We start from the raw sequence: 21582 nt of genomic DNA, 5'->3' as shown, positions 1-21582 counted from the left end.
GGGATAGGCGGCCACCTCCGAACTAGGAGGCAACCACCTATCCAATGCAGGGCAGGAGAAACATGGGGAGGATTCTTCCCTCCGCACTTCTGCCCTGCATTTGTGGCTAGACAGCCAATTTCAGCTGTCTAGCTGCAGGAAGGTGGAGGAGGCTGCCAGACGACACATAGGATGTGTCGTACCGGCATTTCTGTCTTCCCCACCCTGGAACGCCCCCGGAATGCCCCATTTTGGCTGCTCCGCACTGCTCTTCTGAGCACGGAGCTGTTCCGCGCTGCCTTCGAGGCAGCGAAGAACAAGGGGGAAGGTCAGTTCTCTGGGAACCGAGGGCTCCAAGGTCAGTTCCCGGAAAACCACATATCCTATGGCCATCTAGCCACTGACTAGCGGCCACAGGATTGCTCCTTAAGTGTATTAACCTTGCCCCATAAACTCAACTTTAAAGATGCCCATCTATCTATATCTCATGAAATATCATTAATCAACTTATTTAAATTTAACCTAATAATTTAAGATATGTCTCTAAGGATAATTATTCTCAAATAAGTCATAGACTTTGGGCATCATCAGAATTGCCAATTGGCTAATAGACTAGAGTATACCCTGCCTCCAATTGGCATTATTTCCGACTTTGACCAATTAACTGAATAGCCAGACAATTCACCAAAAGTATTAATCAGTTTAATCAACACTGGAAGCAATGACTGGAGTTCTGAGATAAACAACAAAAGATCATCGGCATAAAGGCTAATTTTAAATTTTAAGCAAAAATGGACAAATCCATGAATGCTACTATTTTGTCTAATAGCACACGCCAGGAGTTCCAAGAATAAGTTGAAAGTGGACAACTTTGCCTAGTGCCCCGCCCAAGTAAAAAAAAAAAAAAGCTGAAAAATAAGTCATTACTCTCACTCTTGGAACTGAGTATAAAATTTTAACCCATTTCAAAAATTCTATAGGAAAACCAAAATTAGTCAATGTGGTAAAAATAAATTTCCAATGAATTTTGTTAAAGGTCTTTTCTGCATCCAAGGAAATGCTGGCCACCTGGTCAGTTCTTTCAGAGTTTAACATGACTAAATCAATGACTAATCTACAATTATCAGCCCCCTATCGATTTTAAATAAATCCCACCTTGTCTAGTCTAACCAATGTGGCCATGACTTGTTGCAATCGTTAATGTTTGGATATCTACATAAATTAATGATATACGTTGAGAGTTAGCACAATAGGTATGATCCTTGCCAGGCTTAGGAATCGCAGTAATATAAGCGTCATTTAACGATGAAGAAAGGGAGCCCATCCCAAAAATATGGTTATAGAGGAACTCTGGAGCTAAAAACCTGGAGAATGTTTTATACCACTCAATTGGGAATCCATCCAGACTGAGTGATTTCCCAGTATTCATTTTCATAATTGCACTCATAATTTTCTCTAAGCGCAGAGGAGCTAAAAGGAGCTCTTGTTGTGAAGAATCTAAACATGGAAGATGAATCTGAGAAAAAAAAAAGCATCCATATCTTGCTCTGATATCTTGTTACCGGTGCTGTAAAGATCAGAATAGGAAAGGAAAGATTCCTCCTGTGCAAGCACCAGGTCATTACTGACCCTAGAGGGATGCTGCTTGCACTGGCGTTTTCATGGCAGACTATAGCGGGGTGGTTTGCCATTGCCCTCCCCAGTCATAACTACCTTTTCCCCAGCAAGCTGGGTACTCATTTTATCGACCTCGGAAGGATGGAAGGCTGAGTCGACCTGAGCCGGCTACCCGAGACCCGGCTTCCACTGGGATTGAACTCAGGTCATGGGGAGAGTTTCGGTTGCAATACTGCCGCCTACCACTCTGCGCCACACGAGGCCATAAAGATCAGAATAAAATTTTATAAATTGTAAGTGTATGTCTATAGGAGAAGTATATACTTTGCCACTCTCATCTTTAATAGCTGAAATGACATTTTGTTGTTGATGCTGTTTAAGACAATGTACAAGGATCTTACTAGGACATTCACCATTTCCCCAATATTTCTGTCAGACAAGTCAGAGCAAATTCCGCCTACTGTGAAAGAATATTATTCAGCTCACGCTTAGTGTTCTGCAGCTCTTGATAAAGTTGTGCAGTGGGGGAGGTGGCAAACTGAGTTATAAGAGATTTCAGCTTATTTAAAAACATCTGTTGAGATTTTTAAAGTTTCTTTTGATAAGAAATATAAGAAATAATTTGGCCCCTTATAGAAGCTGCATGATTTGGATCTGGAGCCAGTACCAACGCTGGTAAGGTCGGTATCGGAAAGTTCAGTAAAGGAGGGTGTGTGTGGAATAACTGACTTTTCCACCTGCTCCTTATCTAAGGATACTTTATTTTTCTTCTTCTGTTCTTCCATGGAATGCTTTGAGGTTTTAGCTTTTTTTTTTGGTCAACTTTCTCACTCCCGTAAACTCCCACCCAGGAGTGAAGCATGGTGTGAGGCCTCCCATGAATTAATGTTGTTTAAACACCTGATGAAAGATGACAGAGGCCTCCTGATTTGGCAGCCATATGTGGAACTGTTTGATTAACCACTCTTACTAAGTTATTTTCCCCTTTTGTTTTCCTTTGACTATTATTTTGTCTGTCTGTTTTTTGTTTGTTTTCCTGAGGTGGTGTTGAGGTGGGATCACTCAGGTGGTGGTGGTTATTGGAGGGTGGAGGGAGGGAGGGTTGGTAAGGAAAAGGGACTGTAAGAAAAAGAAACAGAAATTCATGCAACAATGTCCAAGAATTGAGAATGTTTATTCATATTTAATCGGTACAAAGACACAGAATAGCAGACACTGCTGATTTCTTGATATATTGTTCTTTTGTGATATGAAACTAAAAACTAACAAAGAATTATTAAGAAAAAACTTTCTCACTACCGTAAATGTCAAAGATAGCCCTGGGGTTGGCGGGTCTGCCTGGTCCTTGCTTAGAGCCAACAACTGCGGAGGTACGTGCTTCGCAGAAGACATAGTCAGGGTTTTGGTAAACATCTCTGATGAATGAGCTCTTCACTCCTTCAGAGTGTCCACAGCCTCTAAAGGTTTTTTTCCCCAAAGAGCCACCTTCAACCTATCCTATCTATTCCAATGGGCTTGCTTTAAGAAGGCTTGGTAGTGTGGACAAGATTCTACTATTTGCATTGCCCCAAGACAGAACAAACATAAAGAGTGGCCATCTGTAGGGGGAAATTTACTATACTGCACGCATTTGCAGAACGGGGCCCTTAACGCCATCCGCCCTGAGGTAGGAAGTGATCAGTGATCGCAAAAGAAAAACTAAACAAAAATGCAAAACTAAAGGTTGAAAAATGATAACAGAAGAAGTCAGAAAGAAAAGAAGAATCCTCAAAAACAATAGTAGAAAAAACTGCCAAACTGATTTATGAAGTTCTCCATGCGGCAACCAGCTAGGTGGTTGAAAGAGAACTGAGGGATTGGGCAGGAACCCGTTAGGGACATGAGCAGTAGAACAGTGGGGGAAGGTTCCCACCAAAATGATCCTCAGCTATAGATGTTTCCTGAATTGAGGCTCCACAGGCCCACATGTGTGATGCACAGAGACCACGAAGAAGAACACAGCCTATTTTTATTCTCTGCTCCCTGATACACTATGTTTAAAAGCTTCCGTATTGGGCCTGCCATCTGCCTACTAGGGATGGTGCGGGAGTCTGAGAAGACGGTGGAGTCCGACAGACTCCCCCTGTCTGCCCTCCCAGACCTCGCTCTCTGAGCCCTGGGGTGCTGACGGACTCAGCTGCTGAGCAATCCGGCACTCAGCGAGCAGCTGGGACCACCATAACACCCTCGCCCTGGCCTCCTCAGAAATAGGCCAGGGCAAGAGTGCTGCGGACTGGCTGTACTGGGACCCATCCTACCTCCGCTGGCTGTCAAGGAAGCCCTACTGGGGGGGGGGCAGTTTGTTGAGTTCCCCCACGCCCCTGTCAGGGTGGATACTGAGCCCATAGAGCCCCAGAGTAGTTCTGATTCTGAGGAGGACCAACCACCCATGGGAGAGGAGCTTGCTCATCTCTCACAGGCACAGCGGCAGGGAGAGATTCCTCCTGCCTCCATTCCTGAGAGAGACAGTGACCCTAGCAGTGAGAGAGCGGGGGATGGGATCTTGTTGGATGCTCGGCAGAGACGGAGGGAGCGGCGCCTGATGGAGGGCGCCGAGAGGCGGTGCTCTGCCCGCCTGGCGCTAAAACAACGGTCGAGTCCAGAGGATTCCTGGGTAAGAGGGAGGACCTCTCCATAGCCCATAAGTTCAGAGTTTTCCCGCTCTTCTCCTTCAAACAGGGACCAACTGCCTTACCTGGAGCTTAGGCTACTCTGCTAACTACCCCAGTGCGTTTCCTTGCTTAGTTGCTGGTGATTAGCATCTGAAAGAGTCGTTAAGTTGTAAAGGAATAAAGCTTTGGAAAGAATCCGTTTCATCTGTGTCGTGAGTTGGCTAATGGAAAGGACTGAAAGAGGCAGCTAGAGCACTCCTGACAGCCCCGGATGGAGATGGATCCATCCATCCCTACTGCTTACCTTTTACAATAGCAGTTTAATATATCCCGAAACCAAATTATTGAAACAGGTAGCCAAAATGCTGGTAAAAAAGTTATAGTCCTGATTAAGGAGCAGTATGAATCTGTGTTACCTAATTTTTTTTGCCTTGTTCGGGTATTAAGATAATTGTAGATATTTTCTGTGTTCCTGGAATAGGATTACCATCCAGTATTTGGTTAAACAGAGGACTTGAAGTGGCCACCCCTGCTAATTGTTCTTTTAGTGGGACTATAGGTAGAGACCAATCTTTCCTTAATTGTCTGATCTGCTCTTCCACCTCTGACGTTGAATCATTGTTTTCCTTATTCATTTTGGTGGGCCTTCTCATTGTCTCATCCTCTTCAAGGCCTCTTTTGGTGGTTCAGGTTTTGGCCTCAAATAGGTCTCCAGCTGTCTATCACAAGAGGTAGGGATGCTCTAGAACATACGCTTTGCGATTCTGCTTACTGCCCAAAGTTGCAGCCTCCTTGGTTCTTTATTTGTTTAAAAATTTTATGCTGGGACAGAGGAGCTCCGAATTAAATCATCATGCTGCATGATGACATCATCCACCTACTACAGAATGTTTCAATTGTTTACAGCACTGACAGCATTTGGTGATGGAGTAATGGGCCTAGTTTAGATACAACAGCAAATTATCTTGCTATGTGCACAAGTCATAGGAAGCCTCAAAACTGCATACTTCCCACTCTCCCTCTTTTATGGCCACAAGGAGAAGATTAGAAGCTTTTACTTTGGTTTTAAACAAACTACAGTTCCTCATTTCCCACTCAGGGAATTGCAGGTTGTTTAAACTCTAGTTAGTGAACAAACTAGATCCTGGTCTGTTTGAACTTGCTAGAGTTTAAATGAACCACAGTGCATTTGCATGTCACTAGGAAATGGTTTGTTTAAAACCAGAAATGAAAGCTTCTGATCACTTCCTTGTGGCCATGAACGAGAGGGAGTGGGGAGTGTGTAAGGTTGAAGCTCACCACAACTTGCTGTCATAGCAAGAAATCATGGTTATGAACGTAATTTTCAGTAACGACGTAGCTTTATTTTGTCCTTGTTTGCTGCTTTGATATTATGTTACTGCTGACTTTGGATAATATCTAATGTTAGTCCTACTTAGAGTAGAACTACTGAAATGAATGGGGCTTACATTAGTGATGACTCTTAAGTAGGACTAAACATTGGATACTATCATTTGTGTTTGCTGCTTAGATTATGTTTATTTTAATATGCTTTAGTTGTTTGTTTTATTGTACTGTTTTTAGCTTATACTGTACGCCATTCTGGAGTCCTCTAGTGGAAAAGCAGCTTATAAATATAAATATAAATAGCTGGATAAATCCTTGCAGCAACCCTGCAAGGTAAGTTAGGTGTGCTGAGACTAGAGGTCAAAATGGACATGATGGCTGTAGCCATGTTTGTTTAATTAATGTGTCTGCCCCATCCACATAAAAGTAGGAATGGGGGTCTGATTTTAAGATGAAAAGGGCTTTATTGATTAGAGCAGCTGAGCTCCCCATTTCTGGTACTGAAACTGGGTGGTTGATGACAGGGAGGGTATGTTCAGCTCCCCTCACCTGTGGGTTTACCCTGCTTCTACGACATGTGAATAAACAGATGTGGCTGCTTCTGTGAGAGCTAGCTTGGCCATAACAAAGAATGGTTTTCTTAAGACCACCTAGAATGTTCATGGCTGAGATGAGATTTGAATCACAGGTTTTCTACACCATGTTCCTTGAGAAGTTAATCAGGAAATTCTTCTTGTTCTTGCCCCATACATTTTCCATCTGAATTTCTGATTTCCAGAAGTTTTTGCTCTGTGCCCTAAGTCAGTATAGACTTCAATTCTACACTGATCTCACTGATGCTAATCTCACAAGATGCTCGTCTCCAAACAGCCTGCCAGTTCCACTCTCACTGGGAGTGCCTGAACTCTTCTATTTAGCTTACCGAGATCCATTTGGTGTTTGTGGGAGGTGGGCAGGGGGAGAGTATGGATTTGCAATTTCCGATATTGTATAATGAATCTGTATTTAATTAGTAGCCTAATAAAAATAAGGCCACTATTTTTTCCTGGCTTGTTTATGCATACTCAGGAGAAAAATAAAACAAACTGCTCTCAAAACTGGCTCTAGACTGAAGTACTTACCATGTACATTGGTCGGCTGCATTGCTGGATGCAGTCTGTGTACAGCACCATTATTGCACGTTGGAAAATCCCAAAGTCTGACAGAGACAAGAGCACAGGAGATTAAAACATGGCACTCCACTGGCAGGCAGACTGGCAACACTGCATAATGAAGGAGCCTTAGTGCTGTAAGGGTTGCAAAGGTACACAATATAATACTGAAATAGTGAGCATTGTTAGATGACTGCTGCTTGGCCAATATATCCTAATGAAATAAGAGGGTGTGTGTGTTCAATCAGTTCTGGACTGGGGTGCATTCCCCTAGCAGAATCTGTGGCACAAATAGAGGTGTGGAGGCTTAGGAAATTAATCTTGAAAAACCCCAGAAAAATTAGGAAGAACCCATTTTCCCCATATTTTTGAACTGGTCTGGTCCCCACCCCCCGCCCCTCATATTTTTAGGCACAGAGCACTTTCCAGCTGCTAAAGATGATGCATTAACTTTGACTTTTCCAGGACAGAAAGATAACCTGGAAACTGTTATCCACGCTCTGGTAATATCCAGGTTAGACTACTACAGTGCTATGTATGTGGACTGGGAAACGACAATTGTTTCAAAATACAGTTGTTAGAAAGAGAGTTGCTACCTGTAACTGTAGTTCTTCGAGTGGTCATCTCTGCATTCACACAAATGGGCTCTATGGCCGCACAGAGCCCCAATTTGGGAAACTTCTACAACTGAGGAGTTTTGGTGGGAACCCTCCCTCCACTGTCTCAATGTCCCCAGCAGGTTCCCACCTATTCCCTCAGTTCCTTGAGAATGATGTTGTGGCCTCAGAACTGAGAGAGAAACCATACCTTTGGTACTCAACGAAACTCAAATATGACACCTAAGAGGGGATGGTGGGTGGGTTGTATGAGTGCATAGATGACCCCTTGAAAAACTACAGTTACAGGTAGCAACCTGTCTTTCTTCTTTATGGTCTCTATACATCACACATATGGGCGAGTAGCAAGATAGTTTACATGGAGGTGGGTCAGTCTCCAGCTTCAACACAGACAAGACCACAAGTACAGTCAGCTCTAGCCCTGACATCCAGTCTATAGTGCTTCACAAAAGTAGCTGGTATCGACTTCCGGTCAGAGGCAATGTCGCCCTGGCAGCGTTCTGCTGAGGCTCCACGGGATGCTATCTCAAATAGCTTTTAAAAGGTTGAAAAAAGGGGAAGCAAGAGCAGCAACTGGATGAAATCTTGGAAGAGTAGCTCCTTTTGTAAAGCAGCAGAAGGGCTGAGCTCTAGGGATGTTGGAGAATTCGGCCACGGACTCCAGTAAGGCTGGATTCTTTGGAATCCGCCCCCCTGGAGTCCGTGGTGGAACGGACTACCCCCCCCCCGAAATCCCTGGATGGACCTACCTGGAAGCAGCTCCGGCGGTGGCTCTGGGTCGTCTTCCGGGCTGCTGCGGCCGCAAATGGCGTTCTGCGTAGGGGATGCCATTTGTTTCCCTATGCTAGGCCGTGATAGGCTACGTATATATTTACGTAGCCTATCACGGCAAAAGACTTGGACGCAAATGGCGTGGCGGCCGCCATTTGCATCCTCGCTTTAGCCATGATAGGCTATGTAAATATTTACATAGCCTATCACGGCCTAGCATAGAGATGCAAATGGCGTCCCCTACGCAGGACAACATTTGCAGCTGCAGCAGCCCGGCAGCAGATGGAGGCCCTGCTGCGGATTGGCCCGGCCAGTGGCTCTGCGGACTGGCCGCAGAGCGCAGCGAGCCAGGCAGGATTCCGGGGAGGAGGACCAGATCGCCTCCCCCCCGCGGAACCCAGTGGAGCCAGGTAAGTGGGGTTTCGTACACCCCTACTGAGCTCCAAGGTTAGTCTGCCAGAACTTAGACGCCGCTCAAAGTTGTTTTGAAACTCCTATCTAATTAGGAGAACTCAGGGCTGACATGCTCCAATGTAGATTTTTGTGTTCATGGTCTAAAGAATGCCAACAATATTTGAGGACCTGCAAGATTTGTTTAAAGAGAAGGATGGCAACATCAAGGAGGAAAAAAGGAAGAAATCACCGCCGACCCCCCCCCCCCACACACACACCTTCCTTGGCAAAGGATCTGAGAAGCGATGGAAATACAGGGGAGTTGCTTGCTTTGATAAAAACTTTGTCTTCGCAATTTGCTGAACAGGCTAAGAGGCTGGATACAATTCAAAATTCCATCACCGCCCTGCAAGGGGCTGTGGACTTAATCAACACTTTTTGGCAAAAGATGGAGACGAAGGTTAACAAGCTGCAAGATCGAGTGGCAGAGCAGGAGATTGCATCTCAAGCTTTTTACAACAATTTGACTGTTAGAATCTCCCAACTAGAGGCTTTCACACACAGAGCAAATGTGTGTATTATTGGTATCAAAGATCTACCTACTGATATAATTTTTTTTACTTTTGTAGATAAGTTCCTGCATGAGATACTTTCTTTGTCATCTGATTATTTACTTGACATTGAGCATATATTCCGTGCGCCAAATGCTAAAGGGACTGGTTATACGATTATAGTACAATTTGCAAGAATCTCCACAAAAATCCATATCCTGCATTTGGCAAAAGAGGGGGGAAATCTTTTTTGGGGATCAAAACAAGATGTTGTTGTTGTTGTTCAGTCGTTCAGTCGTGTCCGACTCTTCGTGACCCCATGGACCATAGCACGCGAGGCCTTCCTGTCCTGCACTCTCTCCCGGAGCGTGCTCAAGTTCATATTCATTGCATCGGTGATGCTATCTAGCCATCTCATCCTCTGCCGTCCCCTTCTCCTTTTGCCTTCAGACTTTCCCAGCATCAGGGTCTTTTCCAGGGAGTTTTCTCTTCGCATTAGGTGGCCAAAATATTGGAGCTTCAGCTTCAGTATCTGTCCTTCCAAGGAGCAGTCAGGGTTGATTTCCTTTAGGATGGACTGATTTGACCTCCTTGCAGTCCAGGGGACTCGTAAGAGTCTTCTCCAGCACCACAGTTCGAAAGCATCAATTCTTCGGCGCTCAGCCTTCCTTATAGTCCAGCTCTCACAGCCATACATTACTACTGGGAAAACCATAGCTTTGATTAGACGGACCTTTGTCGGCAAGATGATGTCTCTGCTTCTTACTATGCTGTCTAGGTTGGCCATAGCTTTCCTCCCAAGGAGCAAGCGTCTTTTAATTTCATGGCTACAGTCACCGTCTGCGGTGATCTTGGAGCCCAAGAAAGTAAAATCTGTCACTCCTTCCATTTCTTCCCCTTCTATATGCCAGGAAGTGATAGGGCCAGATGACATGATCTTAGTTTTTTAATGTTGAGTTTCAAACCAGCTTTTGCACTCTCCTCTTTCACCCTCAATAAGAGGCTCTTTAGATCCTCTTCGCTTTCTGCCATTAGGGTGGTATCGTCTGCATATCGGAGGTTGTTGATAATTCTCCCAGCAATCTTAATTCCGACCTCTGATTCATCCAACCCGGCATTTCTCATGATGTACTCTGCATATAAGTTAAATAAGCAGGGTGACAATATGCAGCCTTGTCGTACTCCTTTCCCAATTTTGAACCAATCGGTTGTTCCATGTCTGGTTCTTACTGTTGCTTCTTGACCCTCGTACAGGTTTCTCAGGAGACAGGTAAGGTGGTCTGGTACTCCCATCACTTTCAGAATTTGCCACAGTTTGTTGTGATCCACACAATCAAAGGCTTTAGCGTAGTCAATGAAGCAGAAATAGACGTTTTTCTGGAATTCTCTTGCTTTCTCCATGATGCAGCGAATGTTGGCGATTTGATCTCTAGATAGAGTTATGTTATTTCCAGATTACACCAAAGAAGTTGCTGATAAAAGAAGGAAATTTACCAAGGCGAGAAACCTGGCAAGACAAATGAACTTACACTATCACTTACAATATCCTTCTATATTTTGCATTTTTTCTGAAAGTCAGATGAAGAAGTTTCAAAATCATGAAATGGTGGAGGCATGGCTAATTGGAAAAACATGCAAGATTTCTGTTCCAGCCCCGTGAACTGGAATTTATAAACATGTTTTGTCAATTGGCTACGTTTAGTCTGTAAGATCCAGGCTAGGCCAGAGATAACTGTTTATATATATCCATCCTTTTTCTTTCATTCCCTCCCCTTAAAATGGATATGATATATGGTAATTAAATCTCCTGTGTGAGAGTGTATAGAAATGTGCACACTCATTTATATATTTAGAAATGATACTATCTAAAATACATCAGTGATTGTTCTATTTTTTATCCTTTATAATCTTTGTTTTCTTCTTAATTATTATTATTAATATTATCAATATTATGATACTAGGATTAGTAATATTTCTGGCTGGTTGACTTTAAGCTTTATTATTATATAGTAGCTAAGGGGAATTATATGGTCAATGGAAATGAATTGTAAGCTTGCTTCCTTGTTATATGCCTGAAGATACAATATTGAAATTGATTACTTATACTGTATTGATTTGTAAGATTGGTAATATTATAGGTATAATTTCTAAGTAGAGTGATATTCGAAGTTTATGTGCAATGTAGTTTAAATTTCAGTTTGTTGTGTAATCTTCTGTTTATATTCTGCTTTGTTTTCTTTTGTTTTTTCTGTTTCTTTCCCCTTCTCTCTCCTTTTTATATTTTGTTCTTTTCCTTCTCTCTTTTTTCTCTATTTTATTATTGATGGGTCCTCTTAAGAATAATGTAATGTTGGAAACTGTAAAAGATGATTATGTTGTTGGTGTTCCTTATTTCATTTATAAAGATAAAAGTAGAATAAAAAGTATTATAAAAAAACCCAAAGGTAGCTGGTGTCGACCAGGTTGTGGCGCAGCACAGTTCAGGGATGGCCATCCCTCTGTCCAATGTGACTGATGTCGCTACCTCACGAGTGGAATGAACTTGGACTGGGGCAGACAGTTCGAGTCCAGCCAGTTCATACAACAGTTCAATTGTTTTTACAATCCAGGATGCAAAGAGCTGAGTCGAGACAGGCTGACCTTTGTGCTTCCCACTATAGCAAACAAACTGTCAGGGAGAGGGTCTAAATTGCTCAGTCCTGGACTTGTAAAATGCCAGGGCCTGACAGACGTCCAATGTGCAAAGAGCCAATTCCAACTGCGAAAATGAGGACATAAAGAAAGCAGGCAATATAATGTTCTGGTTCAAATGGAAATCTGACATAAAGTCTGGTAAAAAGGCAGGGGCAGGTCTAAGCACTACTTTTTCTTTGTGGAAAGTTAAATAAAGCTGGTCTACCCTGAGTGCACAGAGTTCACTAGCCCTCAGTGCTGATGTAATGGCCACTAGAAATGCTACCTTCCACAAGAGAAGGTGTAGGTCTGTAGTTGCGAGTGGCTCAAAGGGCTTAGACAAACATGCTTTAAGCATGACCTATAGACTCTAGCCCAGACTGGTGGGGTGAATTGGTGGTTCCGGGTTCCTGATCCCTTTAAGGAACCTCTTTGCCATCGGATGCAAAAAATCTGAAAAACCCTCAACAGGAGGGTGGTAAGCAGAAATAGCAGACAAATAAAATTGTAATGATGACAACTTCAAAACTTTGTCGAACAGTGACAGAAGGAACTGTAATATTTGTGGCAAAGGGCATTGGTGAGGGCGAAAGTCTTGCATCTGATCAAATGCAGCGAAAGCTGTCCATTTCCTCATGTACAAACGTGTTGATTGTTTATGCCAGCATCCAGGATTCTCTGCATCAACATTGGAATAGTTTTGGTTTCATTCACTTGATCCTCCATGCTGTCAGTCGGAGGGCTGTCAGATCTGGGTGACAAATTCGACTCTCTCCCTGGTGAGAAGGGAGGTGTGAAAAGGAAGGCGACAGTACCGGTGGCGTGCCATCCATAGCAGTGGGTCAAACCACAGCTGGCAACAGCGAGGCGTCCATAGTCACTACAAGGGATGGTGAGGGCTACAGGAATGACACCCCCCCCCCACAGGTTGCCTGGAGGTGTCCACAACCATAGGGAGCCCTTTATGTCAGTTGGGAGACAGAGCTTGGTCTGGCGGGCGTCTTGTTCGGTACTGAAGTTGTGTATGAACCAGTTTTGGAGAGGTCTCACACGCAACCAGGCATATCGGACCACTGATTTCATTGTGGCCATTAGGCCTAATAGGCACTGCACTTTCAAAGCTGAGACGGTAGTGTGACAGCTTAGCTTCACCGCCATTGAAGTCAATACCTCCTGCCAGTCCCAAGGAAGGAATGCTCTACCTGATCAGGAGTCTAGATATGCCCCAATAAACTGCAAACTCTGGGTTGGCTGTAGATGAGACTTTTTGATATTGATACAAAGTCCCAGTTTTTGGAGAAGATTGCAGGTCACCTCAGAAAATGGTCTCACATTGACACTACTAACAACCAATCATCAAGGTACGGGTATATCTCAACCCCTTGCAGTCTGAGATGGGAGCATATCACCACCATGCATTTGGTGAATACACTTGGTGCTGTCGAGAGGCTGAAGGAAAGTACACGGAATTGGTAAGCATCTGGACTGATGGCAAAATGCAGATAATGTTGGTGGTATTCTGATATGGCGATGTGGAAGTAGGTGTCCTTGAGCTCAATAGAGGCAAACCAATCTCCTCAGGCAAGGAATGGTAGGACTGACTCCAGAGAAACCATGTGGAACTGCCTGGGTGGGATGTACAGATTGAGTTCTCAAAGGTCCAGGATCGGCTGAAGCCCTCCATCTTTTTTCAATGCCATGAAGTACCTGGAATAGAAACCGTCCCGGAGACTCAATCTCGGTATAGGGATGATAGCTCCTTTCCCAAGCAATGTCTTGACCTCCTGGTAGACAATGGAGAATGGGTCTGTAACTTTCACAGTACCAACAGGAGGGAGGGCATTGAACTCAATCCTACAGCCCTTCTGAAAAATGGAGAGCACCCAGGAGTCCTTTGTGATCTGATGCCAAGTTGGAAAGAATGAGGTCAGGCGAGTTCCAAAAGTCAGGTGACAACTGGAGAACGTTAGAGTAAAAAATGGCGTTTGCTTTTAGACTCTGGTTTGTGATGACAGTTGCACAACTTTGATGGTTGAGATGATCTTATGGAAGCAGACTGCTGTGATAGATGCTGTTGTGATGAAGCTGGCTGTTGTTGTTTGTACCTGGTGTAAGGTCTGTGGTACCAACACCTTTGTTTTGGAGGCTGCTGAGGCAAGAAACCCACATGTCACGCCATGGTCTGGGCCTTGTGTACTGAATCCAACGCGTCATCAGTTTTAGCCTTGTCTCTTGTGGAAGTCCGGCAGATCACAGCCAGGCATGGCAACGCAAAGTGATGGATCCAACAAGTGCCTTTACATCACAGTCAACCCAGTGACGCGATGTATTAATTTGTTGCCTCAACAGTTTTAAAGCCTCCATTCAAAACAGCTGTCCCAATTCTTCCTTTTCATCAGGAAGGTTATCCAGGAGCTGGCCAACCTTCTCCTAGAGCAATAACTGATAAACAGACATTGCTGCCTGGTAATTGGATATCTTGAGGCTCACTGCCATAGATTAATAGATCCTCCTTTGTAGCAGATCTAGCTGTCTCCCTTCTTTATCAGTAGGCAATGAATAGGCCCTCTGGGCCTTTGCCTTGTGCTGCCTCTACAGCCATTGATTTAGGCGCTGGATGTTTCAAAAGATACTCAGTGGACAATTCTTGGAAATGATAAAAGCCTTCCAGATGTTTGGATATTAGGGGCATTGTAGATGGACATTTCCAAGATTGTTTTATTGTCTCCTCCAGTGCAGGGAGGAGAGGAATGGCCACAGGGTGGAAAGAGTCAGTGTTCACTTAATTAAATACTGGATCTTGCGCTGTTGGGTTTCCAGTCCTAATGTTTAAGCCATTCTGAGTACCTGGCTGGAAAACTAGCCTAAGTCCTCAGACAGCAAGATGCATTAATTCAATCCAACCAATGCATCTGGGGACGAAATCGAAAAGGGGAAGGAGGATTGCAATGTTGTATCAGACTGGTAGTCCTCTGCGACAGATAAAGGAGATTCTTGAGGTGGAGCCTTTGATGGATTCTGCTTTTCCCCATGTCTGCACTGAGTGGGCAAGTCAGTGTCCAACTGTGACAGAAGTTGGTGTAAAGGCTGTGGATGATTGACAGGCTAGGAAGGAAAACCCTGTGTCAATTGTGCTGGTAGCAGTTGGGGTTGTGGCAGTTGTTCCTACAATGTTGAGTCGGAGGGTCTCAACACCGTGGCCGATGGTTGTAATTTGTACCGGCTGGCTTCACCATAAGTTGGTGAGGTAAGTGGTACTGTCTATAGCGTTCATCATGCTCTTCCATCCAATTTCTTAAACTCCTATATTGCCAGTCTCATGATGGATGATCATCCCATCTATAATGAGGGGATTGAGACCTTGGGTGTGCTCATAAAAGCTAGGGGCATGACCCCTAATTGATCTATCAATGGAGTAGATTGATTCTGGTGAACATTGATGTCGATCATATCCCATACTGTAATCATCCCTCTGATAAGGCTGCAGCGAGCGAAGGGATGGTGATGGGTCCCTAATCTCACCTTCTGATATAGAGGCATTCAGTATTGTCTCTACTACTTGTGGTGGATTCACTGTATGAGTTGGTAAAAACATCATTGGTGGAATAGGTGGAATGGTAATTGCTACTGGCTATAACAGGTGGCCAAGAGACATTGACGGGGCAGTAGGTGGAGTCGGTTTCAACTGAGGGTGTCGATATCAAGACACCAATGCAGGCTGAGACAATGGACTTGAGGGGGATGGCTCATCCCGACTTGGAGTTGTAGGAGATGCTGCCGAGGTTAAGAGCTGCTGTTGATCCCAAGGAGTTTGGTTTGATTTCAGGAGAGTCGGAAAGCCTGATGGGCATGCTCGATCCTGAGACACGGCAGTAGACCTTTTGCTAGTCTTTTTCTTCTTCGTCTTTGGTTCAGAGTAAGGTAGAACCGCCTTTTTTGACATTTTTGCTTTCTTTGAAAGCTTCTTAGCCAGCACAAATGCCAAAAATCTGCCTGGTGTGGGGGAATCTTGTGTACTCGGAGTACGGCATTGAGGGGGTCGTGACTCTAGTGAGGGCGCAGCAGCTGCAGTTTTAGTAACTATCTCTTTCAGCTCGTCAGCTGCTTCTAGTGCACATTTCCAAAGTGCGGCTTTTAGGTGGTCTGTCCAATTTTTACAGGCTTGTTTGGGAAAAGCCTGGCAATTTGAGCAGGTTTCAACAATGTGGTTTTCCAAGGCAGAATAGGCAGAGAGAGCACCCATTGGAAGGCAGCAACTTTGCTCCACAACGGGAGCACTTTCTGAATGGGGACCAAAGTGCCATATGCCTGTATGGGCTATCACAGGATCACAAAAATAAAAAGAAATAATAAAGATGCAAACAGACAGACAGAATAATGATAGAAGAAAACAAGGGAAGAATGAAACCTCAGCTTTTTCAACAAGAACACTATCAAAAACAAGTCTGACTGCAGAAGTTGCCAAAGAAGGTCACCACAACGGTGGTTGAAAGACAACTGAGGGAATAGGCAGGAACCCTCTGGGGACATGCACACTGAGAGCGAGGGTTCGCCCAAATTCCTCAGCTATAGAAGTTTCCTGAATCAAGGCTCCACGCAGGCACAGAGCCCATATGTGTGATACATAGAGACTATGAAGACGAATGCTGAGGATGGAAACATCTCGTCAGTTTTAAAGCATCTTCACTAGCTTCGAGTCCATGTCTGAGCACAATTCAAACTACTTATTTTAAAGCCCTGGACAATTTGAGGTATCTGAAGATATGAATCTGCCTTATAATCATCATCATCACCATCTCTGATGCTTCCACCATGACTGGGGAAAGGGCTTTGCAAGGGTGTTGCCTTCACTATGGAATGCCAGGGAGGCTTGCCTGGAGCTAACTTTAATGGTCTTCAGGTGCCAGGCTTGGTGTCATTCCATTGTTTTTAGATCTGCTTTTTGCCTGCACTGCCATTTTTATTGTTTTGTAGACTGCATTTTGAAATTATTTTTAATTACTATTTTTAATCAGCCTTGGAAGTTCTTAAATTGGAAAGGAGCATGGAAATGTTTTAAAGAAACATATCACCTTTACAGTATTGGCCAGTAGGATTGCCTGCTCTGTGCATTCATGTCTGCCCACTACCAGAACCCTTGAGAAATCTCCATGAAGCTTTCATGGCACCCAGCCTGGTCCGGCTTCATCAACATGCTTTACTATATTTGTTCTGAAGTAAGGATGTTTGGCACGGTGAAATCTGGCCCTCTTGGGGCTCAATGGATTTCCCCAGAGCCCCCAGCTCGATTTGTGTTTGCAAGGTGAGGTGCGGGCTCCCTGCCAGAACTCCCAGACTCCCAGCAGAGGCTGCAGCTGTGTGCAACTCGACTCTCCTTCTTCCTGCCAGGCCCCCTGCTGAGCAAGTGTCTCCCTGCTGAAGGAGACATTTGCTGCACACAATGACTGACCTGTGCCCCCAGCAGGCAATTACTCATTGCTCTGAGTGTTTCCTTTTCCCTGCCGGGTCTCGGCAGGGAGAAGGGGAAACTTGCGCACAACGCCTCATGACAGCGGCAGTGAGCACAGCACAAGTCGAGCTGGTCCAGCTGGTGGGTGAGCCAGAGTCCAGTGGGCCAAGCCTCCAAAAGCTTGGCGGGCTTGACCCCACAGATGGATTCCTCTGACATCCCTATTCTAAAGAAGGATGGCACTGGTGAATCCATCACTAGTCCAAGTTATTGACTTCTCGATAAAGGACAAGAAGAACCTTTCTATTCTGGCTGCTAAGGCCGCTATTTGCTCAGTCCAAATGGGAAAGGTTTAACACAAAGTGCTGTTACCTGGATCAGAGACATCTGAGGCCAAGTGAAGCAGAAGAGAAAGGAAAGAAAGATGCTTATGAGAGGAGCATAATGGCTCAGCAATGTAAGATGACAGTTTGTGCCACACCTGGGAGTTTCCACAAAATGCCTGTCAAAACAGAACGGAACATTGGTACTTACCAAGAAGGTTCCTTCTGGGTTGGTGTGCAGAAGCCATCCTACAATGGGTTAGCTCCCCCTATCACCCAGGAAAAGCAGGGACCCATGTGACTGAGTTTTAAAAACTATTATCGGTCTGAAGCTCATCCTAGCCAGTTCTGTCCATGGCTAAAGCTAAGAAATTGAGGAAGAAAACATCTCTTTGTATCATAGGAAGAATCACAGAGGAAGAGATAGTTTATTAGTAAATACATAGAAATCAATCTGACAAAAAAAGAGAAATTTTCTTACTGTGAATTTTTGTTCTCAGAGCTCCACAGAGGGCATTCTTTCGCTTTGGGATGGCACCTCCCTCTGGACCCTGTAGACAGAGTCAATTTGTCGCTTCTTCAGGGGGAAGAGCCACCCTGCCCTCCCAGACTGGACTGGTACAGAGCAGAGGAAAACCCCTCAACCCCACAACTAAAGGAAGAAAAAATAAACCTATGCCAACAGAATAAAAATATGAACATGATCGACTTGAAAACAAGTTTAAAAACTGACTAACAAACAATGGCAAACATTCCCGGCAGCAATGGGAAACAACCCAGGAATCCTTGCCTACCACCGCACATGTGCAGTGGTGGCAGAAGCCGTAACCACCCCAAACTCTTCCTCCTAAACAGAATAATATGCTGCGCCCCTGGCAGGGCAGGCAAAATGCCCTCTGTAGAGCTCTGAGAACAAAAATTCATGGTAAGAAAATTTCTGTTTTCCCCAGAGCTCCATGGAGGGCATTCCTTCACTTTGGGACATAACAAAGCAGTACATCAACAGGGTGGGGAAGGGACCAGCGTTCAATACGCCAGCACTTTTTGCAACACTTTACACTCAAAAGCAGCATCTGCTGAAGACACAGAGTTAATTTTGTAATGCTTAACAAACATATGAACTGATGCCCATGTGGCTGCCTTACATATGTCCAGGATGGGAAAAAATTATTTATTTATTTATTAATTATTAAATGTATTAATCGCCCATCTGGCTGGTCACCCAGCCACTCTGGGCGATGTACAACATACAATAAAACAGTTTAAAACAATAAAATTCTACAATAAAAACATTTTCTAAAATACCCTAGCCCACCCCAAATGCCTGCCTGAACAACCACGTTTTTAATGCACGATGGAAGCTCATTAAAGAGGGGGCATGACGGAGTTCCCTAGGGAGGGAGTTCCACAGAGTGGGGGCCACCACAGAACAGGCCCTCTCCCTCGTCCCCACCAGTCTAGCTGTCCTGGCTGATGGGACAGAGAGAAGGCCATCTGAGGCTGATCTTGTTAAGCGGCCTGTCTGGTGCTGCTGGAGGCGCTCCTTAAGATAGGCTGGGCCGGAGCCGTATAGGGTTTTAAAGGTCAAAACCAACACCTTGAATTTGGCCTGGAAAACAACTGGTAACCAGTGCAACTCCTTCAGCACTGGAGTGATGCGATCTCGCCGGCGGCTGCCTTTAATCAGGCGAGCCGCCGCATTCTGTACCAGCTGCAGTTTCCGAACCATCTTCAAGGGTAACCCCACATAGAGCGCATTACAGTAGTCTAAACGAGAGGAGACCAGGGCATGTACTACCGATGGGAGCAGATGGTCGGGAAGGAAGGGGCGCAGCCGCCGTATCAGATAGAGTTGATACAGCGCCGTCCGGCTCACAGCTGACACCTGAGCCTCCATGGACAGCTGGGAGTCCAAAATGATCCCCAGGCTGCGGACCTGGTCTTTCAAGGGTAGCCGTACCCCATTCAACACCAGGTCAACATCCCCTAGCCTCCTCTTGTCTCCCACCAAAAGTACCTCGGTCTTGTCAGGGTTCAGCTTCAGCTTATTCCTCCCCATCCAGCCACTCACCGTCTCCAGACATTTGGACAGGGATTCTATGGCCAGCCTTGGTGAAGATCTGAATGAGAGGTAGAGCTGCGTGTCATCCGCATATTGATGACACTGCACCCCAAACCTCCTGATGATAGCCCCCAGCAGCTTCACATAGATGTTAAATAGCATCGGGGAGAGGATGGAACCCTGTGGCACCCCACACGGGTCCAAAACCTCCTCTCCCAGTGCTACCCTCTGGTACCTGCCGGAGAGGAAGGACCGGAACCACAGCAATACGGTGTCTCCAATGCCCAACCCCTCCAGGCAGTCCAGGAGGATACCGTGGTCAACGGTATCAAAAGCCGCTGAGAGGTCGAGGAGAACAAGGAAGGAACATTCACCCCTATCCAGAGCCCTCCTCATATCATCTACCAAGGCGACCAAGGCTGTTTCTGTCCCATGCCCAAGCCTGAAGCCCGACTGAAATGGGTCTAGATAATCAGTTTCTTCCAAATGTCTTGGAAATCTCCTTTAAAAGCGTCAGATACTGATGCCCCCCCCCCTCAGAGAATGAGCAGTGCTCCCCCCAGGTGGGTCCTAACCTAAAGTTTATTAGGCCAACACAATGCATTCTTTCAACCATCTAGAAATGGAACACTTTGACACCTTAGCCCCCAGTGTCTTGGAGTCAAAGGAAACAAACAAAGAGCCAGAAACCCTGTGGGCATCTATTCTAAATAGAACCTAAATGCCCTTCTATGGAGTACTGTGTCCAGTTCTGGGCACCACACTTTAAGAAGGATGCAGACAAACTGGAGAGAGTTCAGAGGAGGGCAACAAAGATGATCAGAGGACTGGAAACAAAGCCCTATGAAGAGAGACTGAAAGAACTGGGTATGTTTAGCCTTGAGAAGAGAAGACTGAGGGGAGATATGATAGTACTCTTCAAGTACTTGAATGGTTGTCACAGAGAAGAAGGCCAGGATCTCTTCTTGATCATCCCAGAGTGCAGGACACGGAATAATGGGCTCAAGTTGCAGGAAGCCAGATTCTGGCTGAACATCAGGAAAAACTTCCTGACGGTTAGAGCAATACGACAATGGAACCAATTCCCTAGGGAGGTGGTGGGCTCTCCCACACTGGAGGCGTTCAAGGCGAGGCTGGACAGCCATCTGTCGGGGATGCTCTGACTTGGATTCCTGCACTGGGCAGGGGGTTGGACTCGATGGCCTTGTAGGTCCCTTCCAACCCGACTATTCTATGATTCTATGATTCTCACATTTAATTTATGCCAACTCTTGTTCCTTTGGATGTACCAGCTCAGGACAGAATGACGGAAGAGAAATTTCCTGGGATCTATGGAACGCAGAGTTAACCTTAGGGATGAAGGAAAACTTGGTACGAAGTACCACCTTATCATCATGAAAAGTACACAATTGTGGATCTGCCGAGAGGGCACCTAACTCCGAAACCCTCCTTGCTGAAGTTATAATTACCAAAAAAAACTGTTTTAAGAGTGAGCCACTTAAAAGAATACATGGCCATTGCTTCAAATGGACTACCCATCAGTGCTGTAAGAACCTAGTGTCAGGAACGCCCTAGCTGCCTCTTGCAGTCCCCACCAATAGCCAACTCAGGCCACAGACGACAAGGAATTCTTTCCGAGACTTTATTCCTTTATGACTCTTTCAGATACTAATCACTAGCGACAAAGCAAGGAACAGCACTGGGGAAAGATAGCAGAGTAGCCTAAGCTCCAGGTAAGGCAGTTGGTCCCCATTTGAAGGAGAACTACGGGAAGACCCTGAACTTATGGGCTAGGGAGAGATCCTCCCTCTTTCCCTTGGGTCCTTGGGACGCGACCGTTGTTTGCGCGCCAAGCGAGAGCTACACCTCCTTTCTACGCCCTCCATCTGTCGTTGCTCCCTGCGTATGCACCGAGTGTCCAGCAAGCCCCCCTCCAGCGCTCTCTCACTGCCAGGGTCACTATCTATCTGGCAGGAGGAATCTCTGCTAGCTGCTGTG

The 21582-nt window shown here is 45.3% G+C and overlaps 1 protein-coding gene across 1 annotated transcript in view; it reads right to left on the bottom strand.

Moving 5' to 3' along the window:
* SIDT1 (SID1 transmembrane family member 1) overlaps positions 1-21582 on the bottom strand; it is a 315540-nt gene that overhangs the window by 57331 nt on the left and 236627 nt on the right. The window contains exon 20 of the mRNA XM_084835330.1: positions 6716-6792. Coding sequence (XP_084691456.1) covers positions 6716-6792 — 77 coding nt within the window. The remainder of the gene's footprint in view (positions 1-6715; positions 6793-21582) is intronic.

This window comes from Heloderma suspectum, chromosome 2 (genome assembly GCF_057233095.1).
Source record: "Heloderma suspectum isolate Gila_16-S chromosome 2, 16-S_ref, whole genome shotgun sequence".
Lineage (NCBI taxonomy): Eukaryota > Metazoa > Chordata > Lepidosauria > Squamata > Helodermatidae > Heloderma > Heloderma suspectum.
This window is presented reverse-complemented; position numbering and strand designations above follow the sequence as displayed.